Source organism: Gymnodraco acuticeps, unplaced genomic scaffold, assembly GCF_902827175.1.
Source record: "Gymnodraco acuticeps unplaced genomic scaffold, fGymAcu1.1, whole genome shotgun sequence".
Taxonomy (NCBI): domain Eukaryota; kingdom Metazoa; phylum Chordata; class Actinopteri; order Perciformes; family Bathydraconidae; genus Gymnodraco; species Gymnodraco acuticeps.
This window is the reverse complement of record NW_022990501.1, coordinates 2,985,921-3,011,534: the sequence shown is the minus strand read 5'-3', so window position 1 is coordinate 3,011,534 and position 25,614 is coordinate 2,985,921. Positions and strand designations below refer to the sequence as shown.

Genomic DNA, 25,614 nt, shown 5'->3' with positions numbered 1-25,614 from the left:
TGCAGCTGGGATGAGTCAGGTGTCTTCCTCATGCTTCAGTTCAGTGACTCTCTGCCAACACATGATACTAACTAGCTCTTTTCTCTTGGATTGCTTTCATTATATGTTATGTCCTTGTCACAGCTTTAGCTCTGGCTGCTACAGAGACCAAATACTGTATTTTCTCGATATTCTTTACCCGCAGAATCCAATTTAGGCTGCCCACTTTATTCATTAAAGTAACATTCTCCTGCAAGCTCTGGGCAGACACATCACTGGCAAATAGATACAGCCCTGAGACATAAACTGAACCCAGGAAAGGGTAAAAAAAGAAAGTGACCCAAGAGACTCAGAGCGTGGCATGATTATTTCCAGCACCTGAGGACCGTCTCACCACAGAGTTCGTCATGCACAGCAGGGTCTGAGCCTAACTGGGAATGGGTCTAACAGCTAAAAAAATTCTACTCAGCTGCTGTCCTGTACGGTGGCCCTGAAGTGCAAGTCACGTCCATTTCAGGAAACACCACAGCATTTCAGAAAACGCTACAGCATTTCAGGAAACACCACAGCATTTCAACGTATACGGAAAGGGTATAGGGAGAACACTTCTTGTTTGTGATTGGACAGAGCCAGCCAGAGAAGCACTGCTGTGATTGGTTGTTTTTGCTGCCTTTCAATAAATGACGCTTCGTGATTGGTCATCACCCGACAGCGCAACATGTCCTGAAACATCAGCCGTTAGCACACACTCAGAGCTCACAGCTCCTCATATCTGTTTAGAAACTGGACAAAAGTTAAACATGAACAAACCACAGACTGTCTATGTCATGGTGAATACAGTCGCTGCTTTATTTATGTCTGTATTCTTTCACACACACATACGGGTATTGGGACGAGCGCGACACCGTACTTCCGGTCTGCGCCGTTTTACGCGAGGTGCAAGCAGCCGTACACCGTCTAGGTGTTGCTAAGCTTCCTGTACAGAATATCATAGTCTATTGCCTTAATCAATATCTAGTCAACTCTAAAATACAACATATATGCATTGGCATGATAATATTATTGTGACAAGTGGGGTATTCACCTGGTGTTTCCAGAAATTAGACGTAGATGCAGCCAAAATCGACGAAGGCCACTGTCGTTTTTCCATACATCTGCAGGCAGTCTGTAACAACCCACACAGCTCTAGTGTACGCTGGTAACGACCTAAAGCACACCCCTCAAGTCCAGAGATGTAATCCGAAGACATGCAGCGATTTCTTCGGTCGTTAATTCAGAAAAAAAAACCTACTGCGCTCTGCCTGGCTAGTTAGCAAGCTGTTTATATTTGCACTTCCAGGATATTAGCACCTCCAGGAAAATGGCGCATTTATATATATTTATATGGCGCGTGTTGCATTGTGGGAAGCTCGTGACGTCATTGTGTGTGAAAGAATGCCGTTGTTGTGAGTGTGGACGGAGCATTTTCTCCTCTCCTTTCGGTTAGGGAGGTCCAGTAGTTCCTAAGCTAAAGGAGGTTATAAAGGAAGTTTGAAACCTCCTTTCCTATCATTCTAGAGAATTCGACGGCACTTATCATGGCTGCCACTGAGGGACTTCCGGGTCATTTCACTCGGTTAGGAAGGTTCCTAAGCTAAATGGACTATTCGACTGCAGCCCTGGATAAGAAATGAAAAGCAATGCAAGTTAATGAGGGAGGAGGTAGAGGACATTTGAACTGTGTTTATACCATTTTTTTCAAACAGAGTCTTCAATTAAAGTCTTATTTCTTTTAAGGATTTAAAATAAGTATTTTCGAACACTGAGTGTGCCATCTTCATGTTCAACCAGAATTATTTTGCAATAAACTATATCAAAAAGTATTTATAACGATAAGTTAAAGACAACTATGCTATAAAATGACAACATCTAAATAAAATAGAATAAGCTTATCTATATAGAACACAAGAAGGTCAAGTAAAATATGCAATACAATATATAATGATACATAACAGATAACACAATAATATAAAAAACTGAATAATACATTTTATTACAAAAATAAATATTATTCAAAATATTATGAAAGAATAATTGCACAGTTAAAGAGGGTTTTCTGTGGAAGTCTATTGAGGTTCTTAAAGGGAGGAGTTAAGAGTCAGTTGTTGTGACAGCTACGTTGATGGAAATGGAAAATTGAATACATATGCTTGGTATAAAAATATTGAATGTGTTAAACATATTTAAAAGATGACTGTTTTTAGAAAACAACCGAAACAATGTGGAGGGAATCAAAGGAAATCCACAGAGCTCAGGATTAGGACTGGAGGCTGTTCCCTGAGCGGACGCTAGGAGCTGTCCGCGGTACTGAAGCCTCTCCTCTCCATGTGCCTGCTCACACGCGCTGGAATCCGCTCCACCTCCGCATTTCACTTGATTATTCTCCGTTCTCTCCACTCCGGTTAGTGTAGAAGAAGTGCAACCCGCGCGGCTCTCTTGTGTTTTGCGCATTTCTCGCTTGTTTTTTTTTTAGAGCCCTGGAAGTATTCTTTCCCAACACAAGGACGTGTTCTGTAGCGAAGAGAAAGAGCGACCCCGACTTTAGTAGACATGTGCGCGAGACAAGGCTGTCAATTGAAGACCCTCTTCGGGGTTTTGGTTCTCGCTTCTGCTGCCGTGGTGAAAATACATGGACAAGGTAAGAACTTGTGTGTAGCCGTACTTTGTGGGGATTGTTCCTCCTGTCCAACTATACGAGGCGAGGCTGAGTGCAGGGCAACGGCACCGGGTTCACTTCGCTATGTCAGATCTACAAGTGTGCATGGTACAGCACATAATTAACTACTTGATCTTTGAGCTAAAATCGTAATCAAGCTAACAAAAATACTAGCAACATTGCTGGGTAAAGAGTTGCAGATACTCCCATTAATTATCTGCCCACATTCCAAACGGCTACTTTTTAATTCTAAGAGGTAATCCTCCAATCAGTCATTGTTATTTTACAATTTCCATTGGAGTAAAAACAATTGGATTGTGCCAAGAGTTTTGCAGTCTGGATCTTGTTGTTGATACATGAGCTTCAAGTTTTCAGAATTATTTTCCTGGCCCTGGTTACCTCTTTGTGTGTGTATACAATAGATACAATATACCATTTCTTAAAGCCTGGAATATTTCCACAGACACAAGTTGGATATACTATAAATATTACAACATTATATTTTTTAACATTTTATAGTGTTACTGACCCTTCAATTATGTAAACATGTTGGATCCTTTAGTAATGTTTGGGTCAAATTGTCCCGGGACATTATTGGTGTTTCAATAGTATTACAGAAATAAAATGTATATGCTCAAATCCCTAACATTAATCATCTTTATCTTAATTCCGAACATAATACTGTAGATACAACATATTTAAATAATGTTCTGCTCCATCATATTAAACAGACTGCCACTTTCACCACAACATATTTTAAATATGTATTTAAAAGACCTTCAAGTAGCTTTAATATGAGTTGGTTACATAAGGGTTTACTGTCAATCACCACTAACACAACCCCTAGGAGATTGCTTTAACTGCACGCACACACACACACACACACACACACACACACACACACACACACACACACACACACACACACACACACACACACACACACACACACACACACACACACACACACACACACACACACACACACACACACACACACACCACACACACACACACACACACCCACACCACACACACACATATAGCATTACATTAAATAACCAAATAAAACTTTATGAGACAAATGAAACACTGAACCATATTCAACTTTATTTATATGAAACGCCCACGCTGGAGTAAACAGTCAGGAAGACTGGAAGACAGCACGGAGGTCTGTGTGACAGCCGGTGCTCGGTAATAAGACTCTAATCCTCAGGAATTGCTGAAGATTATTGACCAAGCTGTTTGACACAGTTGAGTGCTTGTGGGAAGCGGGCTACGGATTCATGCTCAGCAGCCTTGTCCTGATTATTCCTCTATTGTGCACCCGCTTCTCTTTATCATTCGAACTATGCATTGTGTTGGTCTACCTGTGTTTCCGCTTGTCTGCACAGTTTTACTATAACCCCCTCTCCCTTTCAGTGAGGATCTATATATTGCTTTTTAAGGCAGTTGGACATAGACTGTCTCTAAACATGCAGATACATTCTGTGCAGTGTGCAGAAAGGAAATACAAAGGATGACAACGATTGAAATAAGGATACACAAGATGGATTTAAAACAGCCGATAATTACCTGCTTCTCATGGAAGATAAAATAACAGTATATTTTAAATGTTTGTTATATTAAAAGAACCTATCGTTTTTGCTTACTGGATGGGAGGAAAGGTTAAGGTGTAGTCAGTAAAGATGGATGATTTCAATGATTCCATAACGCTGAACTTGACATCACTTTTGTTAACATAAAGTTAAGCTCTGTCTTTTCCAATGTTCATACATTTTTCATCAAAAACACTTCACCATACTTTGGTTTTCATAGAGCATTTTGCTTTATTATTTTAATGAAATGCTTTAAAACTACCTGTGAAAACAGACATCTCTAGTTCAATGTATGACATACTAGATCATGTAGTTATACAAGCTTTTATAGAACAGAAAGCCTATTCTTCAGATACAACACAAAGATATGAAAAGGGTCAGGACAGCGTTGGTACTTAAAGTGTATGTCTGTGGGGTAGGTTATTATATTCTCTGCCTCTCATAGAATTAAAAGCCAACAGATGTTTTGCATTATCATTTTGAATACATAAAATGCAGTCAATTCAGACATGTCAGTATATCAGACATTTGGCATCATATTATGTTTGCCATATATATATAATATTTATTTCATATAAACATTAGCTAATAACTAAATCTTTCTTTTTGGGGTTATTATATATGTCTGCATGTTCCTTGTATAATAACACTTTATTAATATTTAAAAAATAGGAATTATATACATTTTCAAATACCACCCATTATCTATTGGCCATCACACAATATCATGCGATGTGCCGCAGTGTAGTGTCTAAAGACTAACATAATATTGATCTGCACTTTATTATCTGTATTACATTTTGTAGTAAGAATAATAATTTATATTATCTGAAGCTTTTTCTATGAAGGACAGAATACACTTAACATCATCAGTTAGTCCATGAACTACGTATTATTGTCAAACAGACCTATGCTATTTGTATTAAATAACGTAAACTGAATTATTTCCTACATTGTCTTTTGATAAAACCTTTAATTCAAAGCTAGCTGTTTTACTGTTAAGATGAACACATTTATAGAAGGACAAGTGCATCCTAAAAAATGCAATGATTGTGAGAATGAATTGAAATAGCTTGGGCTGTTGTTTCAGTCATCACATCTCAGTCAGTCCTAAACCAATTCTGGACCAGTGCCTGAAATAATCTTTTACTCTGTCAACAAAACATCTGCTGATACATATCTAGTGGACTGAAGTCGGTGCATCGCTTATGAAATACATTATCAACTTATCAAGAGCAAATTGCAAACCCAGTTATTTGTCTCAGAGCCCCCCCGAAGACGTTATATATGATATTGCAAAAACTGTTTGATTAAGTGCTCTAAGTGAACACAGACTGTGCAGCAGAGCTTATATGGTGTGTGCATTTTTGAGTGTTTTCAGAGTCACAATTGCACACATCCCAAGAACACACCTGCACCTCTCAAAACCCCAGGGAGAAGAAAAAAGCACAGCGCACTATTTTTAGAGCAAAAACACAATTTAACTGCTTCCATTAGTGAATTCTGTGCCGTTGCTTTGCCAGCAATTGTTCCCGTCTTAGCAAATTCTCCAAGGCTGGCCATTTCAATTTTTGATTCTCGTGGTTTTGATGTTTTTCCATTGTCAGAAGTTTTCATTCTGTTGACTAGACACGCACAGAAACCCTTTGGGGTTTTCTTTAGAGGAGGTCTTAATCCCTCATTGGTGGCACAGCCTGTTGTTGTGGACTCACTTCCCAGTCTGTTAGCGAGCAGGGAATACAAACACCCATCCGTTTCATTGTCATGAGCACAGGAACTAGGGACATATTGCAAAACTCGTGGAACTGTGACATTATGTTTCCATCTGTAGTCTGCAAAATAAAAGTAATTTCTAAAGACAGTGCCATTTTCAGTCAAAAATCAGCATCATATGTTTTGTTAGGGTCATTAAAATAACACAACTCATATTTTTCAGATTCTATCCAAGGTGCATTGCTTCTTATACTCTGTATTTGCACGTCCAGGACATCAATGCATCATTTGTGACGTACTTTAATTTATATTCTTTTGATTATATATAGTATGTGAAATGTACCTTTAATTAGCTATTCAGGCATTGTTATGGTATTTTAAAAACAATATCCTGTTCAGTATCTTCACTGCATATCATGTAAACATCCAGACCGAAAACGTGACATGTGTTAATTGGCTTATTGTTGTATTTTAAGTATGTATAGGCGATATAATTGGTTACTAACTTTTCATTCCTTGTCAATGTCAAGAAAATATGCAAAACAAATGGTTTAAATACTTTTTACAGATCTTTATTAGCAAAGCCTGCCTGATTTTACAATCAGCTATTTCTTTCATATGATGAGCATCAAAGAGACAGCAAAACATTCAAATGACAAGAGCGTGCAAGAAGTAAAGTAAAAACCCCCTGATTAGAAAATGGAATCACAGGACAGTAGGCATAAAGTTCATGATGGATGATGTTGCTTTTCAAATCCATTGGTCAAGCCCTCGATGCCTTTCATTTGTTTTCCCAGTAATGAGAAGGAGAATAATTATAATTCTGATCTTAACCACTCAGTGATCCGTGTGCACCTTTACAGAGGCCCTATTATGCAGATTTTCAGGATAGATTTGTATTCTGAGCTTCTACTGTGACATGTCTCCAAGCTTTAATGTTCAGAAAGCTCTTTATTTTTCTCATACTGCCTGTGCTGCAGCACCTTTCACCCTCTGTCTGAAACCAGAGCCCAGTCTGCACTGATTGGTTAGCTGGCCAGCTCTGTTGTGATTAGTCAACCGCTTAGAGATGTCCCAGATAGCCTATCATGTCCAATGTGTTGGAGTGCTAGCCAATTAAAGGACGTGTTATATGAGTGTTACATAGTGATGTCACTATGTCGTGGAAGTAAACATACGACTTCAAAAGAGGCATTTCAGGCGGGGGGGGGTTTAGCCTTTGCAGACCATTGGCATCCACACAAAACTCAACACACTCCAGCTCCTAAACCTGTCCCTTGTTTTTAATGAGGCATCTTTTCTTTGCCTGTGCTCCAGCCTTTATGCATGTTATGTGAAAAGGGAAAAGTGACTCAGTAGCTGTGCGGAGTTTGAATGATTTCCTAACATTTAAAAAAAAAAAGTTTTGGCATTCCAATTACATCAATATGTAAAAAGTCAAACAAATACATGCATCCTTTAATAGTAAATCTAATTAAATTAAAAAGAGTGCTCTCTCCATGAGAATTGAAATGAAGTCATCCTGATTGTGTGAATTGTGATGAACGGAGCTGCCAATGCACAGCAACCAGCAAGTGTTTAAGGGATATGATTACCAAGTTGCAACAAGTCACACTTAGCGCGATAATGCTACTGGCCTTTAATGAACTCAATGTGATTCTCTGAGCGACATAGTGACATAACTCGTTAGGAACATTTGCTTGGACAGACAACCTGAAGGCAACAGCTTGAACTTGTCACAAAATGTATCAATCAAATGTACACTCAAATAATGTTATCATACTGTAACTGCTTTTACTTTAGAGCTGGGTCAAATGAAACATTATGTCAAAACTGGGAAAGCAACAAACATCTTTCCAGTTCCTACACAAAAGCATTGTCTTAAGATAATGTTTTGTTGAGCTTGTTTCCAATTAATTCTCTAAGTAACTCAATAATAATTGAATTTTGCATTCAAATGAATACGTATGATAAAATCCTGACAGATAATTAAAAGCTAATCACGTGTGGAGAGTTTGTGTTGGCCTCGGTGCGGCACTGGGAAGTTTTGCACAATTGAATGACATTCAGCGGAGCTTATTATCTTTCCGCCTGTTAGCAATGATCTGCAGTGATAGGGGAGTAGGAGAAAGGAATGCTTTATGTGTCCTAAAGCTCATTAAAAAGAGTTGTGATCTCCTCGTGGTGACAGGGCGCTCCTTGACAAGCCACTGTTGGGTTCGGGAAGTTGTATTGTGAATCCTGTAACACTTAGATTTACAACATCCAACAAATGTTGTTCATTATCGTGACATATTGCCAGTTGGATTGTAGAAAAACAATTATTTTACCATTTGTTTCTGAAGTTCTATGATGCTGCTGTGGTATTGACATGAGGTTATTATTAGAAGAGGTGCATATTCAATCTAATAGTAAAGCTGAAAAAGAGTTATTATACCTGCTGCCACAGTGATAATGTTCATGGTTTTGAAAAAGCATTTTGTGTGTGCTCATTTAACTAAATAGTACTTACTCTTAACACTTTCTTTTGGTGGCTATAATGCAGTCTAATAATACTTGAGTGTGTGTAGTGAGTTATCATCATATGTATCACATTTCTTCATTATCTCTGGTCACATGCTGACATTAACGATTTTTATGATCATAAGGCATAAACTGCTTATATTTGACTGAAAGCAAACCATTTATAATGACTTATAACCAGTTTGTAATGTATTACATATGATTATACAACATACATTTCAGGTTGTTCCTAATGACCAATGCATTAAAACAGTGATTATAATGCATTATAAATAGATTATAATATGTTACAACTTTGGGAATCATAACATACAATGATCCTTGCTAAAATAAAGCGAGTTATATAATACTTGGCCTTATAAGTCATTATAAAATGCTTTATAATGTGTTATAAGTGTTGTTGTGAAGCATTATGCCATAGGAGTGCTAAGCAACACATAGGTATTTTTATAATGAATTATAGACAGAAGTGTCATATCAAAAGAGTTACCAATCTTCCTGTTTGTCTTGCTTAAAACACTAGTACGTTTTCTGTTTCCCAGCATTGGAAATATTGCACATGAAATTGTGCCAGGAACATGGAACCAAGATATCATCATCTGGGCTAGATTGTTGCGTTGTGTGAAGCGCTAGAAAGATCTGAACACCCTATAGTTCCAGGGGTGGTTACAGAAATCATTCAACACCTGTTAGTTGGATTGCCAGTGATTAACTTCATCAAGGGCTATTGAGCATCTGTGTGCTGTCATAATTAGTTTAACTTTCCCAAGGCCTGTCAATGGTAAATGAGAGTCATTATGCCAAAATGCCCCTCTTCAAGGCTTGGCGCCTGCCTGCCTCAGCCCTCTCTGTGCCTGCCTCGCTCTCTTTCACTGCCTCCTAGGTGGAGCTCACAGCTTGGCTGAATGCAACTCATTTTCAACTCTTCATGTGCAAATGCCTCTCTCGCTCTGCGGGGAAATGTTCTATGCATCCTAATTTGAGTCATGTCTCATATATTGTCTTTTTTCAATAGTTCAGAGCTTTATTTGTCAAAGGAAAATGAGTTATTTTTGCAAGGATCTTTTTGGATTTTGTCGCTGTTTTTCTTGGAGCGGTTCTCCATCAGCTGGTTAGAGCCTGGTGTTCTTACTATTCAGGCTGTGCTTCAGCTTTATCTACAGCTCAGTATTCAAATTCAAATGTGCAGAACATAAAGTAGACACATGGTTTCATTCTCTCCTCACTGTGGTACAAATGCAGCATCAGCTTTAAAAATTAGGGCAACCAGCTACGTTGTATATTTTTTTACCAGCTTCTTGGAAAGGTTCTTCTTCCTCCTCGCTGTCTAATGAAACATTTTGCATTTTCATCATAGGGAAGAATCAGACATGAGTCAGGTTGGCATTCATTTGCCCTCAAAGCAGTTGAATATATTACTGCCCTTGTTCTGGTGTAACTAACTAATTAGTGAAACTTATTTTTCATTTTTCACCTCCACAATGCCCTTTTTAGCATTATGTATATTCATGCATACTATTATTTATTTGCGAAAGCAGCAGGATTTAGAAAAGATCTTCATATTCAGAGTTCAAAGACTCAATAGCAGAGTTTTGTACCATATCGTAGGTCTGCACAATTAATCAATTATCGATTTCGATGACGATTTTTGGCGTTCCACAAATAAACGAGCATGATGGCTTTGATTACAATGTTTAAAATGCAGGTTGCACTCACAGAAGAAGAAGAAGTCCTGAAGGATTTGGTCCCAGTCTAGAGTAGAACAGTAATACACAAGAGAGAGCAAAACAAAATTGAACTTTGTTTATTCACTTTGACACTTTTGGATGGACATGAAATCGGTTATTGTGTTTGGATAATTATGTGAGTGCTGTTTCTTTCCACACAATCATCTCTTTTGAGATTTAAAGAAATACGTTTAATATGAAATGTCAACATGTAGAGAAAATGGGGGTGGCGGGCAGGTTTTAACCTTTTAATGTATTCCAAGCACCCCTCTAGCAAAACCCTCACTGAAGCCAGGGCCGGTGTTTGGCATAGGCGCCAGATCTGGGGGGGCGCTGCGCTGGTAGTTCTGGGAGGGAAAAAAACATTTTCGACTGTTTGGCTCATCCTAATTTTCAGCCTTGATATAACAACATTCATAATTAAGTCAAGGTAACACCCTTTTCACCCCGGTTACACTTTTCATTTGCCCTGTACGATGGGCGCTGTAAGTGATGAAAGTGCAGCTCACAGCCAAAGTGCGAGCGAGCCTCCGAGCGAGCAAGAGAGAGGGAGAGAGGGCGCGCATCGGTACCGCGGATTGTTGTTGGATTGAGGCTGATAACTACAGCTCAGTGAGGTAAAGGACTCTTGAGTGTTTAGATAGTTCACTTTAGTCTAAGTTATCTCAGTGGGTCTCAAACGGTTTGGTCACAATTTATGTAAACACATATTTCCAAGGCACTCCTTTATAATTATTAGGATAAACAGGTTTGAAATCATTCCAATGTATACTATAGGACAGTAAACCAAAAATATGGTTTAAAACTGGAGATATTAAAAAAAATGCATAAATAAATAAATGTTAACTAGGTAAAATAAGATATAAATGAACAACAAAAATAAAATATGCTACATTAATTTTTTTATTGGCCACGTTAGGTTATTGGTTATGTTCACATACTTATTTGATTATTAAAATGTAAACCGATCTTTTTCATATGGGTGTTTTAGAGTTGTACCCCCTAGATCTAGTCTCTAGTAATTGTGTGCTCAAAGTGCACCAGATTGAAACATTTGACTTTCACATGTTAAAAAAAATCTGGGACCGTCTAGGACAGGACCTGACTGAAGCGACGTCTCCCACTTTTTCAAGGTGGTGCGTTGCTGCCTTTATTCTACCTGCTTTGGCTTTGGCCTGGCGCCTTATCAATCCCACAGTCTTCTTCTGGAAAAAGAGTCGGCACGGTTTCCCTCCCCCTAGGCCGAGTCTCCTTTCGGCACCTTTCACGCTCCGCCTGGCCGTGTACACACCTCTCTAATCAGGACTGGCGTGTTTTGCGGCTGCAGAGGGGATGGCTCTCTGGAACGATTAGGCCTATGGACAGCTCCTGCTCTCTTCCCCTCTTCTCCACGCCACATCCCATCTAGAAAGCATTTCATCTGTGGCCGTGGGAAGGCTTATGTAGGGTCTGAGAGTGCCGGGTGAAAAGCAGCAGGTAATAGGCTGTGTAATGTGTTTGGGGGAGTAGTTTTAGTATTCACAGTTAGTGCTGACCTCTGGCAGGCTGAGCCACCCCCGCAGTAATTTCCTCAGAAAAGATGTAATTGAATTCATCAGGATGAGTAAACATATTGTAAGTAGTGGGGAAAGATAACACTGTTGTGGATAGATGGAGGGGGGGATAGTAGCTCCATGAGTAATTGGAAATAGTCAAAGACAAACATAAGCAAAGTAAGTTTAAAGCACGCTAGGGAAAAACACGTTGCTTTTATAGCTGCTGCTTCTCCATTTTTCACTCAACATATGTTCTGGTTTTAAGCACACATGCTTCTATGGCAAGCTGATCACCAAATACTTTGAATTATTGCAGGAGGTATCATCTCAAATCAAAGTTTCACATCCATTTCCCATCATTTCTTGAAGCTGAGGACTTCAATCCAGACAGTAGAGACGCGATATAACCCTGAGCCTCGTGCTCTGTAGAGAGATGTATTGAAATTATGTCCCAGAGGACCTTGTGTATCATGTAGAGGTTCCAACATCGACCGCCATCTTCAACATATTGAACATTGTCAGTCAAGGCGCCTGCCGGGTGGCCGGGCAATTGATGTCAGTTATGAGGCAGTCCCCTACTTGGGCTTCTCTCCGGGTGATGGAGAGCCGGCTCATTGTGGCCGTTCTCATCTGTCAAAGCCGTGAGTAGCCTTTAAAAAGAATATTCGCCCTGAAGAATGGATTACTTAGCAGGGAACAGCTGGAGCTCTGCTAGACCACGTCATTGATTGCTGGACTAAAGCTTTTAGTGTAAAGAGCTGGTCTATGCAATTCTGACATTTCTTCATAGTGGGTAAAAAGATGGGGGTGGGATGTTTAGTAGTTTCCTGAAAAGATTGTTAAGCCAAACCTTTGACAAGGATATAATGTAAGTCTTTTTTTCATTCCATCGCTCTTTAGGTTCCACTTTAGGAAATAAAAACATACATCTGAAATATTTCAACAGGTATCAGATAGGTCACACCCTCGGGAAAGAAAGTGAAGGCAATGCGGAACCGCCTTTTAACATTCTCTCCAAATAATGGACAGTGACTCCAATGGTTTGACTGGTTTAAAAAAGAAGACCTGTTTGACATTGCATGTGTGTAGCCCTCCTGTCCACTAGGGGCACTGAGCAGAGAAGCATGGGGAAGTTCCTCACAGGCTATAGAGGCCTGGATGAGAAAAGTACAAGGGTTGAGAAGTAGTACTTATTTAATTTAATCTGGCTTCGTATGATTAAAAGCAACACGATCATCGACCTGACGCCGTTGGGGAGAAAATCAGCGACGTAAACGGTGACGTCATGACGCACAAGTAGGCCTACTTGTTTACAAGTAACCCTAACCCCGATTGAGTGGCGTTCCATTCTCTTTTTTCCAATAGGAGGTCGTACATTTCAACCCACCAAGGAGTTTAACTGCTACATAGATTTTAAATGTCCACCAAAATGGTAAATGAATCCCTGAATTGTAACCGTGAACTGACTTTTGTATTCCTAATATAAGTATGCATAATAATAATATATTTAATTTGTTAGCGCTTTTACAGGTGCTCAAAGACGCTTTACAGATACTGTATAGTGAAGGGAAAATAAAAGGAAGGAACAACAAATAAATATATAGTTAAAGTTAAAGTCAAATAATACAAAAACAATCACACATTAAAAGCCAGATTGAAGAGGTGAGTTTTTGTAAGTTTTTTGAAGGTGGTGAGGTCAGTGCAGTCTCTGATGGGTTGTGGGAGTGAGTTCCAGAGGGAGGGGACAGCGACGGAGAAGGCTCTGTCCCCCCAGGTCCGGTGATTGGTGCGGGTGGGGATGGATAGGAGGTTGGCTTCTGATGAGCGGAGGCAGCGGGAAGGGGTGTGGTGGTGCAGCAGGTCTGTGAGGTAGGGGGGGGGCCTGATTGTTGAGGGCTTTGTGAGTAATGAGGAGGACTTTGAAGTTGATTCTTTGATGGACGGGGAGCCAGTGGAGGTTCTGGAGGACGGGAGTGATGTGGTCTCGGGAGCGGGTGTGGGTGAGGAGGCGGGCAGCAGTGTTCTGGATATGTTGGAGTTTATTGATTAGGTTGGATGGTATGCCGTAGAGCAGGGGTGCCCAACCTTTTTTTAACCGAGAGCTACTTTTAAAGTTGCCAGTCTGCTGAGATCTACCAGTCCAAATAGAGAGGCGTAGCCATTACTGACAGCCTACTACCAGGTAAATACACACTTCTACTTGTATAAAACTGACCTTTGTACGATTAATACTTCATAAAATACTGCAGATCCTTTATCTTACCTCGGCTCTTTCTAATCTACACACATACAAGTATTTAACTGAAGTTACACAACAGTGTTGTTGATACAGAGTTGGAGTTTATTCACACGTCACATACTACAGTGGGTAATGTTTTCAAGAAACATTGAACAGTGCTGCCACATATGACACAGGAAAAACAGAAAAGACTCTGAACCCTTTCTTTGCCATTATATAAAAATAGTGTTGCTACAAAAGTATAAATTAGGCTTACTAATAAGACAACTCAGATCTGAAGCTACACAGGAATCTGCTGCCAAAGTGCAATAAAAAAGACAAATTAATAGAATCAAACCCTTTTTTTGTTGCATTTTAGTAGAGTATAAAAAGAAATGCCTTTAAAATAGGATGCAAGCAACAGTTTCTTAACCCGAATTGATAATGGACTATAATCAATTTAAGTTTGCATTCTTATACCATTTTGTACAATAATTATAATGACTAAGTTCAAACAAACTAAAACTTACAGCAGATTAATAACGGTATCTAACTTGAGTTTGTATTATATCAAAAACCTGTTGAAATGCTACTGTTATTTTGACTGTCCCCAAAAGCGCGTCGCAGCCTCCAGGAAAGCTTCTTTCACAACTTCGCCATCTTTGAAAGACTTCATGTGTTTCGCAAGAACGTGACTGACACGATAAGATGCTATGGCAGCAGCCTTGCTCTTGTTGTTGGGCCTGGTGAAAATGGACTGCTGTGCATTTAGCTGTCCTTTCAGGCCCCTCCCCTTTTGGGAGCGTAGGGCAGAATTAGAAGGGAGTTCCGTCTCGTAGCGTTTGTGCACTGTTTTGAAAATGCCGCTCCTAAATTACCCTTCTTCGATAAAGCCACGCTCGCATTGCAGATGAGACAGATGGACTTTGAATTGGAATAGATACAGAAATAATCATCCTCCCACTCGGAGTGAAAATGATATATTTGGGGCTGTTTTGCTTCTGCCATAATTGCGGTCTTGTGTGTGTGCGGACTGTCACTCCTGTTGACACGGACAACGTCAGCGAAATAGTGCCCACTGCCCACCAGCCACGCCCCGACACATGGGGTCATGCCGGCCAATCACAAAGCTTTGATGCGTTCAAGTGCATTATTCTGGCACAGGAAGATTATGTTATAGGACATTAACGATAAAACAGAATATTGTTGTTCTATTTTTAGACACATCTCGCGATCGACTGGGAATCTCCCCGCGATCGACCGGTCGATCGCGATCGACTGGTTGGGCACCCCTGCCGTAGAGGATGCTATTGCAGTAGTCGAGTCGTGAAGTGATGAATGCATGAATCAGGGTTTCAGCAGCAAAGGAGGAGAGTGATGGGCGGAGACGGGCAATGTTTTTGAGGCATAAAGAGATATAATCAGAAGAAGAGGAACATTAATACAAGCACAGATGTCCCCACGCTATCTGTTTAACCTTTGATGGAAATGTGTACCACTAAACCATCAACTATTCTGTTCGCTGATAATAAATCTTAACATGCATCAATGTACTAAAGGTGATGGAGATCTAACGGGTGGATACATCACTGATTCACATATACGTGAGGTAAACTGATGATGATAAACACTTCACCTGAAACCATCATTTCCTATTATGACAACAATCAACTAACCTAGGTTCAGCTGGAGTGGACAGGCCATCATTTTTGGGTCCAACACAGGTCAGTCTTTTTACTGCAGCAGGGCAAGAACATCATGGGCTGTAACAGGCTACTTCTACAACAATAAGGTCACAATCTCCTTCTATCCCAGCATGCTCTAGGGCAGAATCTATAAAGGGGAACTCAGATCCAAGTCGCTGGGAGGCAGTGCGCCATGCCATGCTGCCTTGAAATCTGCCTGTTTCAAAGAACTGATGATTCTCTCTCTGGCCTTATATGTAGAACAAGAGATTCCATGTGTCTGCCCTTAGAGTGAATATTTGTTTCATTACTGGTTTCAAGAGGAGGCCTGAATAGAACCAGAGAAAATGCTCAATACTCATCCTTTATAGGAGATGAGCTCTAAGCTGGCCTCCAGTGTTCTCTTATTTCCCTTACAACACATCTCAGGAAGCAGCTTTTGGAAAAGCAGAGCATTTTTTGCTTGCAACATCAGCTAGGGTCAATTCTGTGGCCGTTCTGCTATAAACCACTCTCCCACTTATTCAGTTCTTCTCCATTTCTCTTAGTGCGCTGTGAATGAAATGTTCTGCTACATCCTGTTTTTTTTCACGAGGACAAAATGAATGAATTTGCAACGCGTGAGGACAGCTGTTGAAACAATGACTCGGTTAGAATCCTCAGAACACTCTGACTGTCTCTCATTATCTCAGCACGCTGTGTGCTGCAGATTTTCTTGGCGTCAGGTGGTTTTTCAAAATGCGTTTCAGATTTATTCCTCACTGAATTCATAGCACAACTGAGGGAGCTTGTATGGCATTAAAGTTGCAGATCTCCCATCGAGGGGAGTTGAACATCTCCAATATGATCACAGCTGTGAGGGTATATCCTGTGTTTTCACGGCAAGGATTGTGCCTCGGCTCGACAAAGGGAGCAGGTTATAAACAATTTGACGTGGCGGGTGCGAAAGTGAGAGCAGAGTTACAGAAATAGGGGGAGAAAATGAAAGCAAAGTAGCGGCGAATCTTCTCCCTTTCTATTTGTATTAGGGAAAACATTAGATACACCACTTGGTCGATGCTTTTATCTAGAGTGCCTTAACAAAACCACAAGAGCAAACAGGATCCAGCAGGGCTCAAAAGCCTGCCTGTGAGAATATTAATATTCATCAGTGTTCTTTTGGAGCATCTCAAAAGATCCTGAGCAGACAAATGTCATGTCATTTCATGGATAGGTTAAACAATAAGGATGTCTATGTCGGTGACCTTTCCTGGTTGAAGGTGACTGACTTGTGTTTACTTATCATACGTCCTTTTCCAAGTAGTCTCATCTGGCGAGTAAACAAATTCTTCTAGCAAGGCTGTGGAGAAAAATCTCATCACAGTAGTGCACCACTTGGCTCCAGTGCAATTACCTTCTGTAAATGAAGCTCAGTCTGTCCTGTGAGTCGCTCACACTGTGTAGGCGCTTTGCACATACACTGTGTCAACAAAGCAGCACGGGCCTCTGTTTGGAAGGCGAGAGGCTGTTTACCTTTGTTGCTGTGTGGATTGATGAGGTGGCGCAGGCACAGGCAGGGGCATGATGTGAATAGTTGGAGTATTACTGTGAAAAGAGGTGTTTCCTCCTCGGAGGCGGCTAACTGAGTTTGACAAAGCTGTTTCTGCTGAGAGGCTGTAGGGACGCTCCCTGGCCCGCTCCAGGAGCCCGGCTCTGCATGTGGATGCACATGCAGAGGTAGTGATGAAAGGTATAATGCGGAGACAGGAGGGAGGAGGCAGTAACATAGTTTAAGTAGTGAGAGTCAGCCTATGGTGTGTTTAATGTTTCAGCAGCGAGGAGAGAATACACAAAACAAGATGAAGCATGGTTTGACTTCCAGGGAGCGTTATCGGATTTGAAGGTCTTTGTCTGAGATATTTTATTATAACAGAGATATCTGTTCTGTCTCAGATAGGATACTAGTTTTAGACAAGATATTGGGATTGGTTTGATTCTAAAATACTTTGCAAACCAAAATGGTGGGATTCAAACTGCAAGAGATGACTTTACTATTGCTAAAGTATGTTTTTGAAGATCACAAATTCTAAAAAAATAGTGAAATATTGCAAAGACGTGTTTCCAGTACAGTGGAAACAGATTAAGCAAACAATGATGATGTACACAAATCAAATTACTTCAATGTCCAAAGAGGCAGATATAATTGTAATGTCATTACTCCACAAATATGTGATATAACTTTCCTCACAACAATACAGAAAACAACAACAACAATGTTGTATGACAACATACATAATATGTTGTCATATTGCAAAAATGCAGTTAACATTTGAGCTTGGCCTTCATTTAGATTGTAATCTGGCTAAAGTCAACCGTCTTTTAAAAAAAGTAGATTTCTTCTTCTTTCCTCTGGCTGCAATATATTTTCCGTGAATCTGTTTTTCTCTTGTTAGATACTTGCTCAATTCTGCCTTTGGTGTTTTGGGATAGCCCATTTGGATGGCATATAGCTATTCCTATGGCTTTTATAGGGGACAAACCACAATGTGATTTCTACACAGCTCCAAGAAAATTGGATTAAATGTCTGCAGTGGTTTCAGAGTCACTTTATTCTGCAGCCTTCCCTTTCATTGTCTGTATGTGCACTCTCTTTCTCTCCATCCCTTCGCCATTAACAAGCATGCTCTGTCCTTCATTTTCAACTCTGGACAAACTTAACTACAGACTCTTCATATTTACTGCACTTAACAGTAAATGAAAGTAGAGATAAGAGAAAGGTTTCACGCTACTGGATTTGCCCTTTAATCCAATGGGATTTGCAAACTCACATATCATTTCTCAGCACAATCCAGCCTGTCCAAACTGATTATGAAAATAAATAAGAGGAGGTATTCGAAGATCAAACTGATTCCTGCGTCGCTCAAGTGGCAGCCTTGTTACAGCAGCTCCTACTCACCGCTGAGTAGTTTCCTCTATATTATGTTCATGCCCTTTCCTCCATCTTCCCTTTTGCTGTAACAATGTAAATGTCCCCTCTGTGGGACAAATAAAGGTGTTCTGATTCTGAAGGCTTTTAGTCCCAGTAATGTGCCCCTAGGGGCTATCTACAGAGATAAAATGGCCACAAGTCAAAAATGATTAGAGTATAACAACTCTAACAATTACCATAGCAAATATTAAAATGATAAATACTATATTATCTGCATAATAATAGAGTATTATTGTTGCATTTGTATTTGAAACTGAAGTATCATGACCTTATTACAGGAATAGATTTTGTTCTCATTGCTTCAACTCAATGAAACCCTTCCATAAAGAGATACGTGCTGCAGTTAAACAACATTTGCAAATGAAAAAAGAAAATGTGAATGTAGTTGGTTATAATCCCCTGATGTCAACAAGCACTCTAGTCCCAGCACATCACTTTTTATTTGCAGCATTTCGTTTAAGCAGCGTTTTAAGTTAACGCTTCACATGTTTCTTTAAGTTGGTGAATGTTTTCTTAATTTGCATGTGTTTAGACACATTTGTGTTTTTATATTTGCATCATTATTGAAAGTGCAGCGCGTTTCTCCTCATGTAAGAGTTTTGGGCCGATGTTACGCGTCTTCACTGGTCGTCCACTGTAATAAACAACCTATTTCATTCTATTTTATGGCGAAGTACGTATATCAACAGACGCAGACGCAGCCAGTTTTTATATTTATTTATTTTATTTGATGTTTTTGGGGCCCCAATGTCATTGACCAGTTCACGCAGTCTTCAAAGTAACCAAGCAACCTAAATTAATTTGTAATTTGTCTGTCCAATGACCTTGCTCCCTTTCATGTCATGTGATACCTTGCGTGACGAGCGAACCGTTTAATCAACCTGTACTGTAGCTAGCAGCAGCAAGTTCGGCAGCATTATAAAAAATGTAATAGCTTGCATTTATAATGTACAGCAAACCAAAGCACAAGAGCAGCGCTCAAAAGAGAAAGGACAAGAGAGAACAAGGAGATGTAACAGCTAAACTGACAAAATTAGACAGTTTTTTTTGTCATACATTGTCCTCAAAATTGAGCGCTAACGTTAGCAATGTTGACGTGCAGCAGCAGCCGGAGCAGGAGGCTAACGATAGCTCACCTGCCTCACCACCATCTTTGCCATCTAGCTCCACAAGTGAAGCTGTATCCGTGGCTGTGCAACCTTCTTCTCCAGCCAGCCAGGAGGAGAGGCTGGATTTGGCTGTGCCCGGCGGTGGTCCAACAGTTCCCCCAAGGGCCCCAATCGATAAGGGACTCTATGGCGCTATTGAGACCCCGACGCCAAGATCAAAAGCTATATTATAGTAACTGGTCTATGTAGGCCTACCGGCCCATTCCCCAGAGACAAACATCAAGGAAACTGGTTTAATCCTCTTCTTAGTTCGCAGTGCCATTGTCAGTCTGTGGTGCTCTGAGGCCAGGGCAGGCTGTTGTTGATAGCCTATACATGTGGCGCTTCTCAGTGGTTGTGTATGTCCGTGCTTGTGTGAGCGCATCAGCGTGCGCTTATGTTTGGGGCGATGGGGGGGGGGCCCAAAACAATATTTGCACCGGGGCCAATCACAACCTTGTTACGCCACTGAACAGACTTGTGTTTTTCTCTGTCTTATTCAAACACAAGATGTAAGCGAGCTGTAAATCCTATATTGATTAACTTTCTCTAGAAGCTTAACATGCATGCAGTCGTCTAGCTAGCCTGTTATTGATAAAGGACCTTAGTATTTGATTAACATTTTCAGCTAAAACTAAAGCAGACATGGAAGATTGACGATAACAGCTATCAAAAGACTTCTTTCTTTAGAAAGCGTTTTAGACCAAAAACAGTCCGAGACAATTATTGATCAAGACACACACTTCCAGAAGAATCTCAGAGGTGTCATATTCACCCTTTTCATTGACTCGTGAATTAATCCTCAGAATAGAAGTGTTTAATAGATCTTCCGGGAACAACATCTGGTTGTTTCTATGGTAATATGGGTGAGGATTGTTCGCACGCAGTAAGTAATCCCACAAATACATTTTACTTGAAATACAGCGAAAGCAGAGAATTAAAAAATGGGAACCTCAGTCCTTAAATTGAGACAGTTCATCAAGGCTGAAAAACAAAGTGGAATAATAATAATAATAATACACCTCAAAAAGAAAACTAATGATTGCTGGGAATGGAGTGGCACAACGGGGTACAACAGAAAAGGGTCAATGCAGGAACACGCAAATGGCTCTTGAAAGGCACTTCAGTGTGTTTGCTCTTTGTCTCGGGCCTTCTGAGGATTTTGTGAGCTCGAAGACAAACCCCCCCCCCTTGATCTGAAAGCCCGGAATCACGTAGAAGATAGATCAAAGCCTGTGCCTTCTCATCGAGATGCTTCCGTTAGAGTCGGGGGGAGATTGAGCGAAAGAAGGGAAGATAAAGGAGGGCAACGTTTGTGCGTGTGTGCCTGTGTACTCAGTGTGTGTAATTAGGGTTTGGTGAATGTGTAGGAGGGGAGATGGATCGGCTGAGAAGAGACGCAGAACAAAATCTTTCTGCCTGAGCTTCGGATACAAAAGCACCACGGTCCAATCTGTTCGTGAGACAAAATAGGGCCAGCCAAATGATGTGTGGATTGGAAGCAAGGACTAGGAAAACATAGTGTTATCAAAAGTGTGTCTAGCAGGGGGGTTTGTTTTTAGCTAATGTTATTGTGGATTAAAACACAGACAGTTCAAGAGGTTGAACTTGAATGTATTTAGCTGTATCAGTGGAAGCACAAAAACATTGCAGTGCAATTTTGTTCAACTTTTCCGCGATGACAAAAACCCAGTTGGCACAGGTTGAGACTATATTCCATAAAGCATTCAGATTCTTGGCTGTGTTCTATTCAGTTAATGATTAAGCAGAAAAAGCTGTCCTTCTGGCCTTTATTTGAAACACTTCCTGTGAGAGAAGCTTTTGAAATTAATTATGTTTGCCTAATGAATAATTAAGTCAGGGGAAAGATAATTTGGTGTTACGCGGCGAGCCAGACCATTGTGCATGCAGAGGAACCAGTGCTCTGTGTGCCTGGATGATTTCACATCGGGAGTGTGAAATGAGAATTAGCGAACAATTTACATTCTTCACCATGACTAAAACATCACTGCTGATTATGTCTTGACAAGCCTCAATACTGCACGCCTGTTTGTTAACCGTACCAGAGACAGGTCACTTATGAGGTTCCATTGTTATGTTTAAAAAAAAAAAATGATGCAGTGTTATTGATTCGTGGTTTGAATGGAAGAAGATAACCAAAGCTATTGTGTTCGGGTATATTTTCTCAGAAGTTCAAAATAAATTGAAGTACGGCTTTAATGACAGGAGACAAAAACAGATGTCAATAACTTGTTTTCTTTTACGCTGTGAGGATAGAGAATGAGCCATAGGAGAAGACATTTCATTTTCTAAGTCACGCTATAGTTTTCTCTCAAAATGTAAGGTGTTGTTCCCCATTTAACAATCCATTCTATTTGTATTGTATAATTATATAAAACAATTTATGGAGAAAATGTTAAAAAATTTCCTCTCCTTAATCCACCTATCACAGACTTTTTTTTTGTTCATTGGTGATATGTAAACCCAATTGTCATATGTATAAATAATACATAATGTATTATTTATTAAAGGTAATGAATTATTTATTTATATAATTGATATCTCAGTAAAGTTAGTCTTTCTCCCATTTATATAATGCATTTTCAACATACTTTAAATACGTTAAAATCAGCTTATTACACTGTATTTCTTCATAATTAATGGTCATTTATGTATCTGAGGATCATTGTGTATCCTAATTCGTAATACATATTCATATTCTTTACGTAAGAAATTCCTGAGGTATAAACAGATAAAATACAGTGCAAAGCTGGTTATAAGTCACTTTAAGTGGTAAGATATATATTAGTTAATTTAAAATGTCAGTGAGTTAATGTACATTAAGAAGATTTAAGATATTTAAACTTATTAATTATTTAACCTCTTAAGCCCTGAGCCTGTTTTTCAGGTTTCAGGCTCGAAAATGCTATGCCCAAAACAAATGACTATAACTTAACTTCTAAAAGGGCTATATGAATAATTTATTTTATGAAAGCAAGGTTACATCTGTGAGTTGGATGTAGAAGTGTCAGAATCAATATAGATGTTTCTGTTTCAGAGTAAATTTAGATGGAACATAGTAAAAAAAGGTAAATTCTTACCTCCGCCTAAAAAAAACCCATTACGTATAGTGAAAACCACCCTTGAATGATGGTATGGTAGACTAAAAGCTTTAGGAATCCAAAGTATAACATATAATAAGTACCCTGTATCAAGATTGAGGCAAAACAAGTTAAATTTGACCTTTTTAGACAGATTTAGCAAAAAGTAGTCCAGGCGGACTGACCTTTGGGCACATTTCGGCACATTTGGATACCATCAGTGCCATTTGACCTTTTTCAGGTACCATACTGTAAAAATTATTTTATTATCACTATAGGTAATCATTCCATCCAAATACAAGTGTTTTTTTAAATTACTTTTTTTTTAATATAAATGGTGTGTGTGTGTGTGTGTGTGTGTGTGGACTTTGCCACAGTCCTTACATGTTTATCACCCGACTAACACTTCTAGGAAGGTTTACTTACACAATAACAATTAGGAAACATAGGATACATTTGTCTCCAACAGGAGCAAATTTATTTCGAAAATAACACTAAAAAACTACACTAAAACCGAAATAACACCACAAGCATTTTTTTGTAAACACTGGCAAAAAAGAAAAAATGTACACAACCTGAATGTGTTTAGTGTTTTTGAATTGAGGCACCAGGCACTTAGTGCAGTAGATAGGTCTTCACCATTTTGTTGCCAGCATCAGAGCACCTCCTGAGCGCGGTGGCATCTTCCCCATAATACTTGGGAATGCATACGAGTGATGATGGGGGGAGTGGTGGTGGTGCTGCAGGGACTTCACCCCTCATGTCTGCAGCAAGCTGCTCCCTGAAGGACTTCTGGGTGTGTGGCTGTCACCCCTCATCTTGTGCAGCTCCTTGTGGAGAAGGAAGCTGTTCACCACTGTAATGTCCAGAAAATGGTAAAAAAAAGTCTTGTACCATTTCATGGTTTTGTGGTGAACGCTGTAGTACCCAATCAAAGCATCGGACACATCCACGCAGCCCATGCTTCTGTTGTAGTCCACCACAGCGTCAGGAACGGTAACAATCTTAGTCTGCCACACACCAGCCCGTTTCACTTTCCTCCTGACAGTCTGTCCACTGAATCAGAAGATGCAGAGGGAGGTTGAGTTAGTACTGGTGCAGACGTCCGGTGGCGTAGCTTGGATGTTGATGGCTCTGGGGCAACTGTATGCTGATCTGATGCACGTCGTAGCAGATGTTGATGGCTGTGATACAGAAGCTATTTGATACTCGTCTTCATCACTGTGAAAACAAATGTGGAAAAAACAATTACTTTGATTACTTCACTGGCTTATTCTTTCAAACATGACTCAAATCAGAAATAATTCCTCCATTTAGCGTGTGTGAAATAACAGTATACATATACATATATATATATATATATATATATATACTGATATACAATACAGCTTTATTTATAAACTGCTAATAGTCAATGTCTGTAGAACTACAAAACAGCATCCATTTGGCATGTGTGGAATAACAGTATATATACTGGGTTGATATACAATACAGCTTTCTTTATATACTGCTGTGTTATAGTCACGAAATACAATTAATCTATTTATACGTTCACCAACATGATGTTTCTCACGGAACGATAACGCTACAACAACAAAGCGGCGTCCATTTTGTATTTTGCGAGTGTGGAATTACTATAGATTACACCAAATACACAACTAATAGATACAAACAGAGAGAGTACATACCTTTCCTGAAGTTCATAATCAGGGTTGCCTGCTGTGTTCTCTATTTGCTGTGTTCGTTGCTGCTGTGCTGTGCTGGTTGTGCGGCTGGCGGTGCTACGTCATGTGCGTAAAGCAGCTGCTGCTGGCATTATTCATACTATGCAGGATCCTATCTCTGGAACCCATTGGTCGATTTGGGTGATTGACACCTTTTTTGAAACTTTAGAGCCAATAGAATCGAGGGGGAGTTAGTAAACCCCGCTAAACACTTACGTCAAGGAGAGAGAGGCTTGCGTAAACAGCACGTGAGACAGCCGGAGCCTGGACTGAAAAACTTTATACCTAGTCTGCGGCCATGAATGTAATGATGGATTATCAGCAACAATTCTAAAGTGACTAAGAGACATTGGATTAACCTTGAGCAGCGTTTTTATTCCCTTGAACACGACTTTTGATCACAAAACAGCAACGGTGAGACATAATTATTGTTATGGTTTAGAACACTGTTGTTGTTTTCTTGCTCTGTTCTGGCTGCTAGCTCAATGAGTTCGTGTCCTACAGTGATGATACTGATATCAAAAATAATCTGTGGAGTATCAGCTTTCAGATGATATGTAGTTTGCGCAGAACATATTAAGTTTTAAAGATCCTTTTTGCTAGTTAGCACCGGAAGTAGCATCAGCCTGTTTTCACTAAGGGCTAATGCTAACGCTTCTTGTGAGACTTTTGTTTTGTTTCGGTAAAAATGACTCATATCGTCAGGTTGCTGAGTTTTTTCCCGTTATTTGAGTATAAGACAGTCATAGGTTTTTAAATATTAAGAAGCCCCCAGACGCTGTCTCCTGCAGTGACGCGTTTTCCCCCGGTATCGGGTGGGGGGCGGGTTTAAGATTAAGCAATAGCTCACGACAGGCCGTGGTATATGTACATATATCACAGCCTGAAGTGAGCTATTGCTTTTATAAAACGGTTACCAAGTGTGGCAATATGAAAGAAAAATACACACTCTAATTCAAATAGTTTTTATTGGTGAATAATGATGTTCAAAAATAAAATA

General features: G+C 39.8%; 1 protein-coding gene across 2 annotated transcripts in view; it reads left to right on the top strand.

Moving 5' to 3' along the window:
• The first annotated feature begins 2,436 nt into the window (after positions 1 to 2,436).
• The window catches only part of LOC117552984 (seizure protein 6 homolog), a 118,826-nt gene continuing 95,648 nt past the window's right edge, over positions 2,437 to 25,614 (top strand). For both annotated transcript variants that reach the window (XM_034226721.1, XM_034226720.1), the window contains exon 1: positions 2,437 to 2,656. In XM_034226721.1, the coding sequence (XP_034082612.1) occupies positions 2,569 to 2,656 (88 nt within the window). In that variant the 5' untranslated portion in view covers positions 2,437 to 2,568. The remainder of the gene's footprint in view (positions 2,657 to 25,614) is intronic.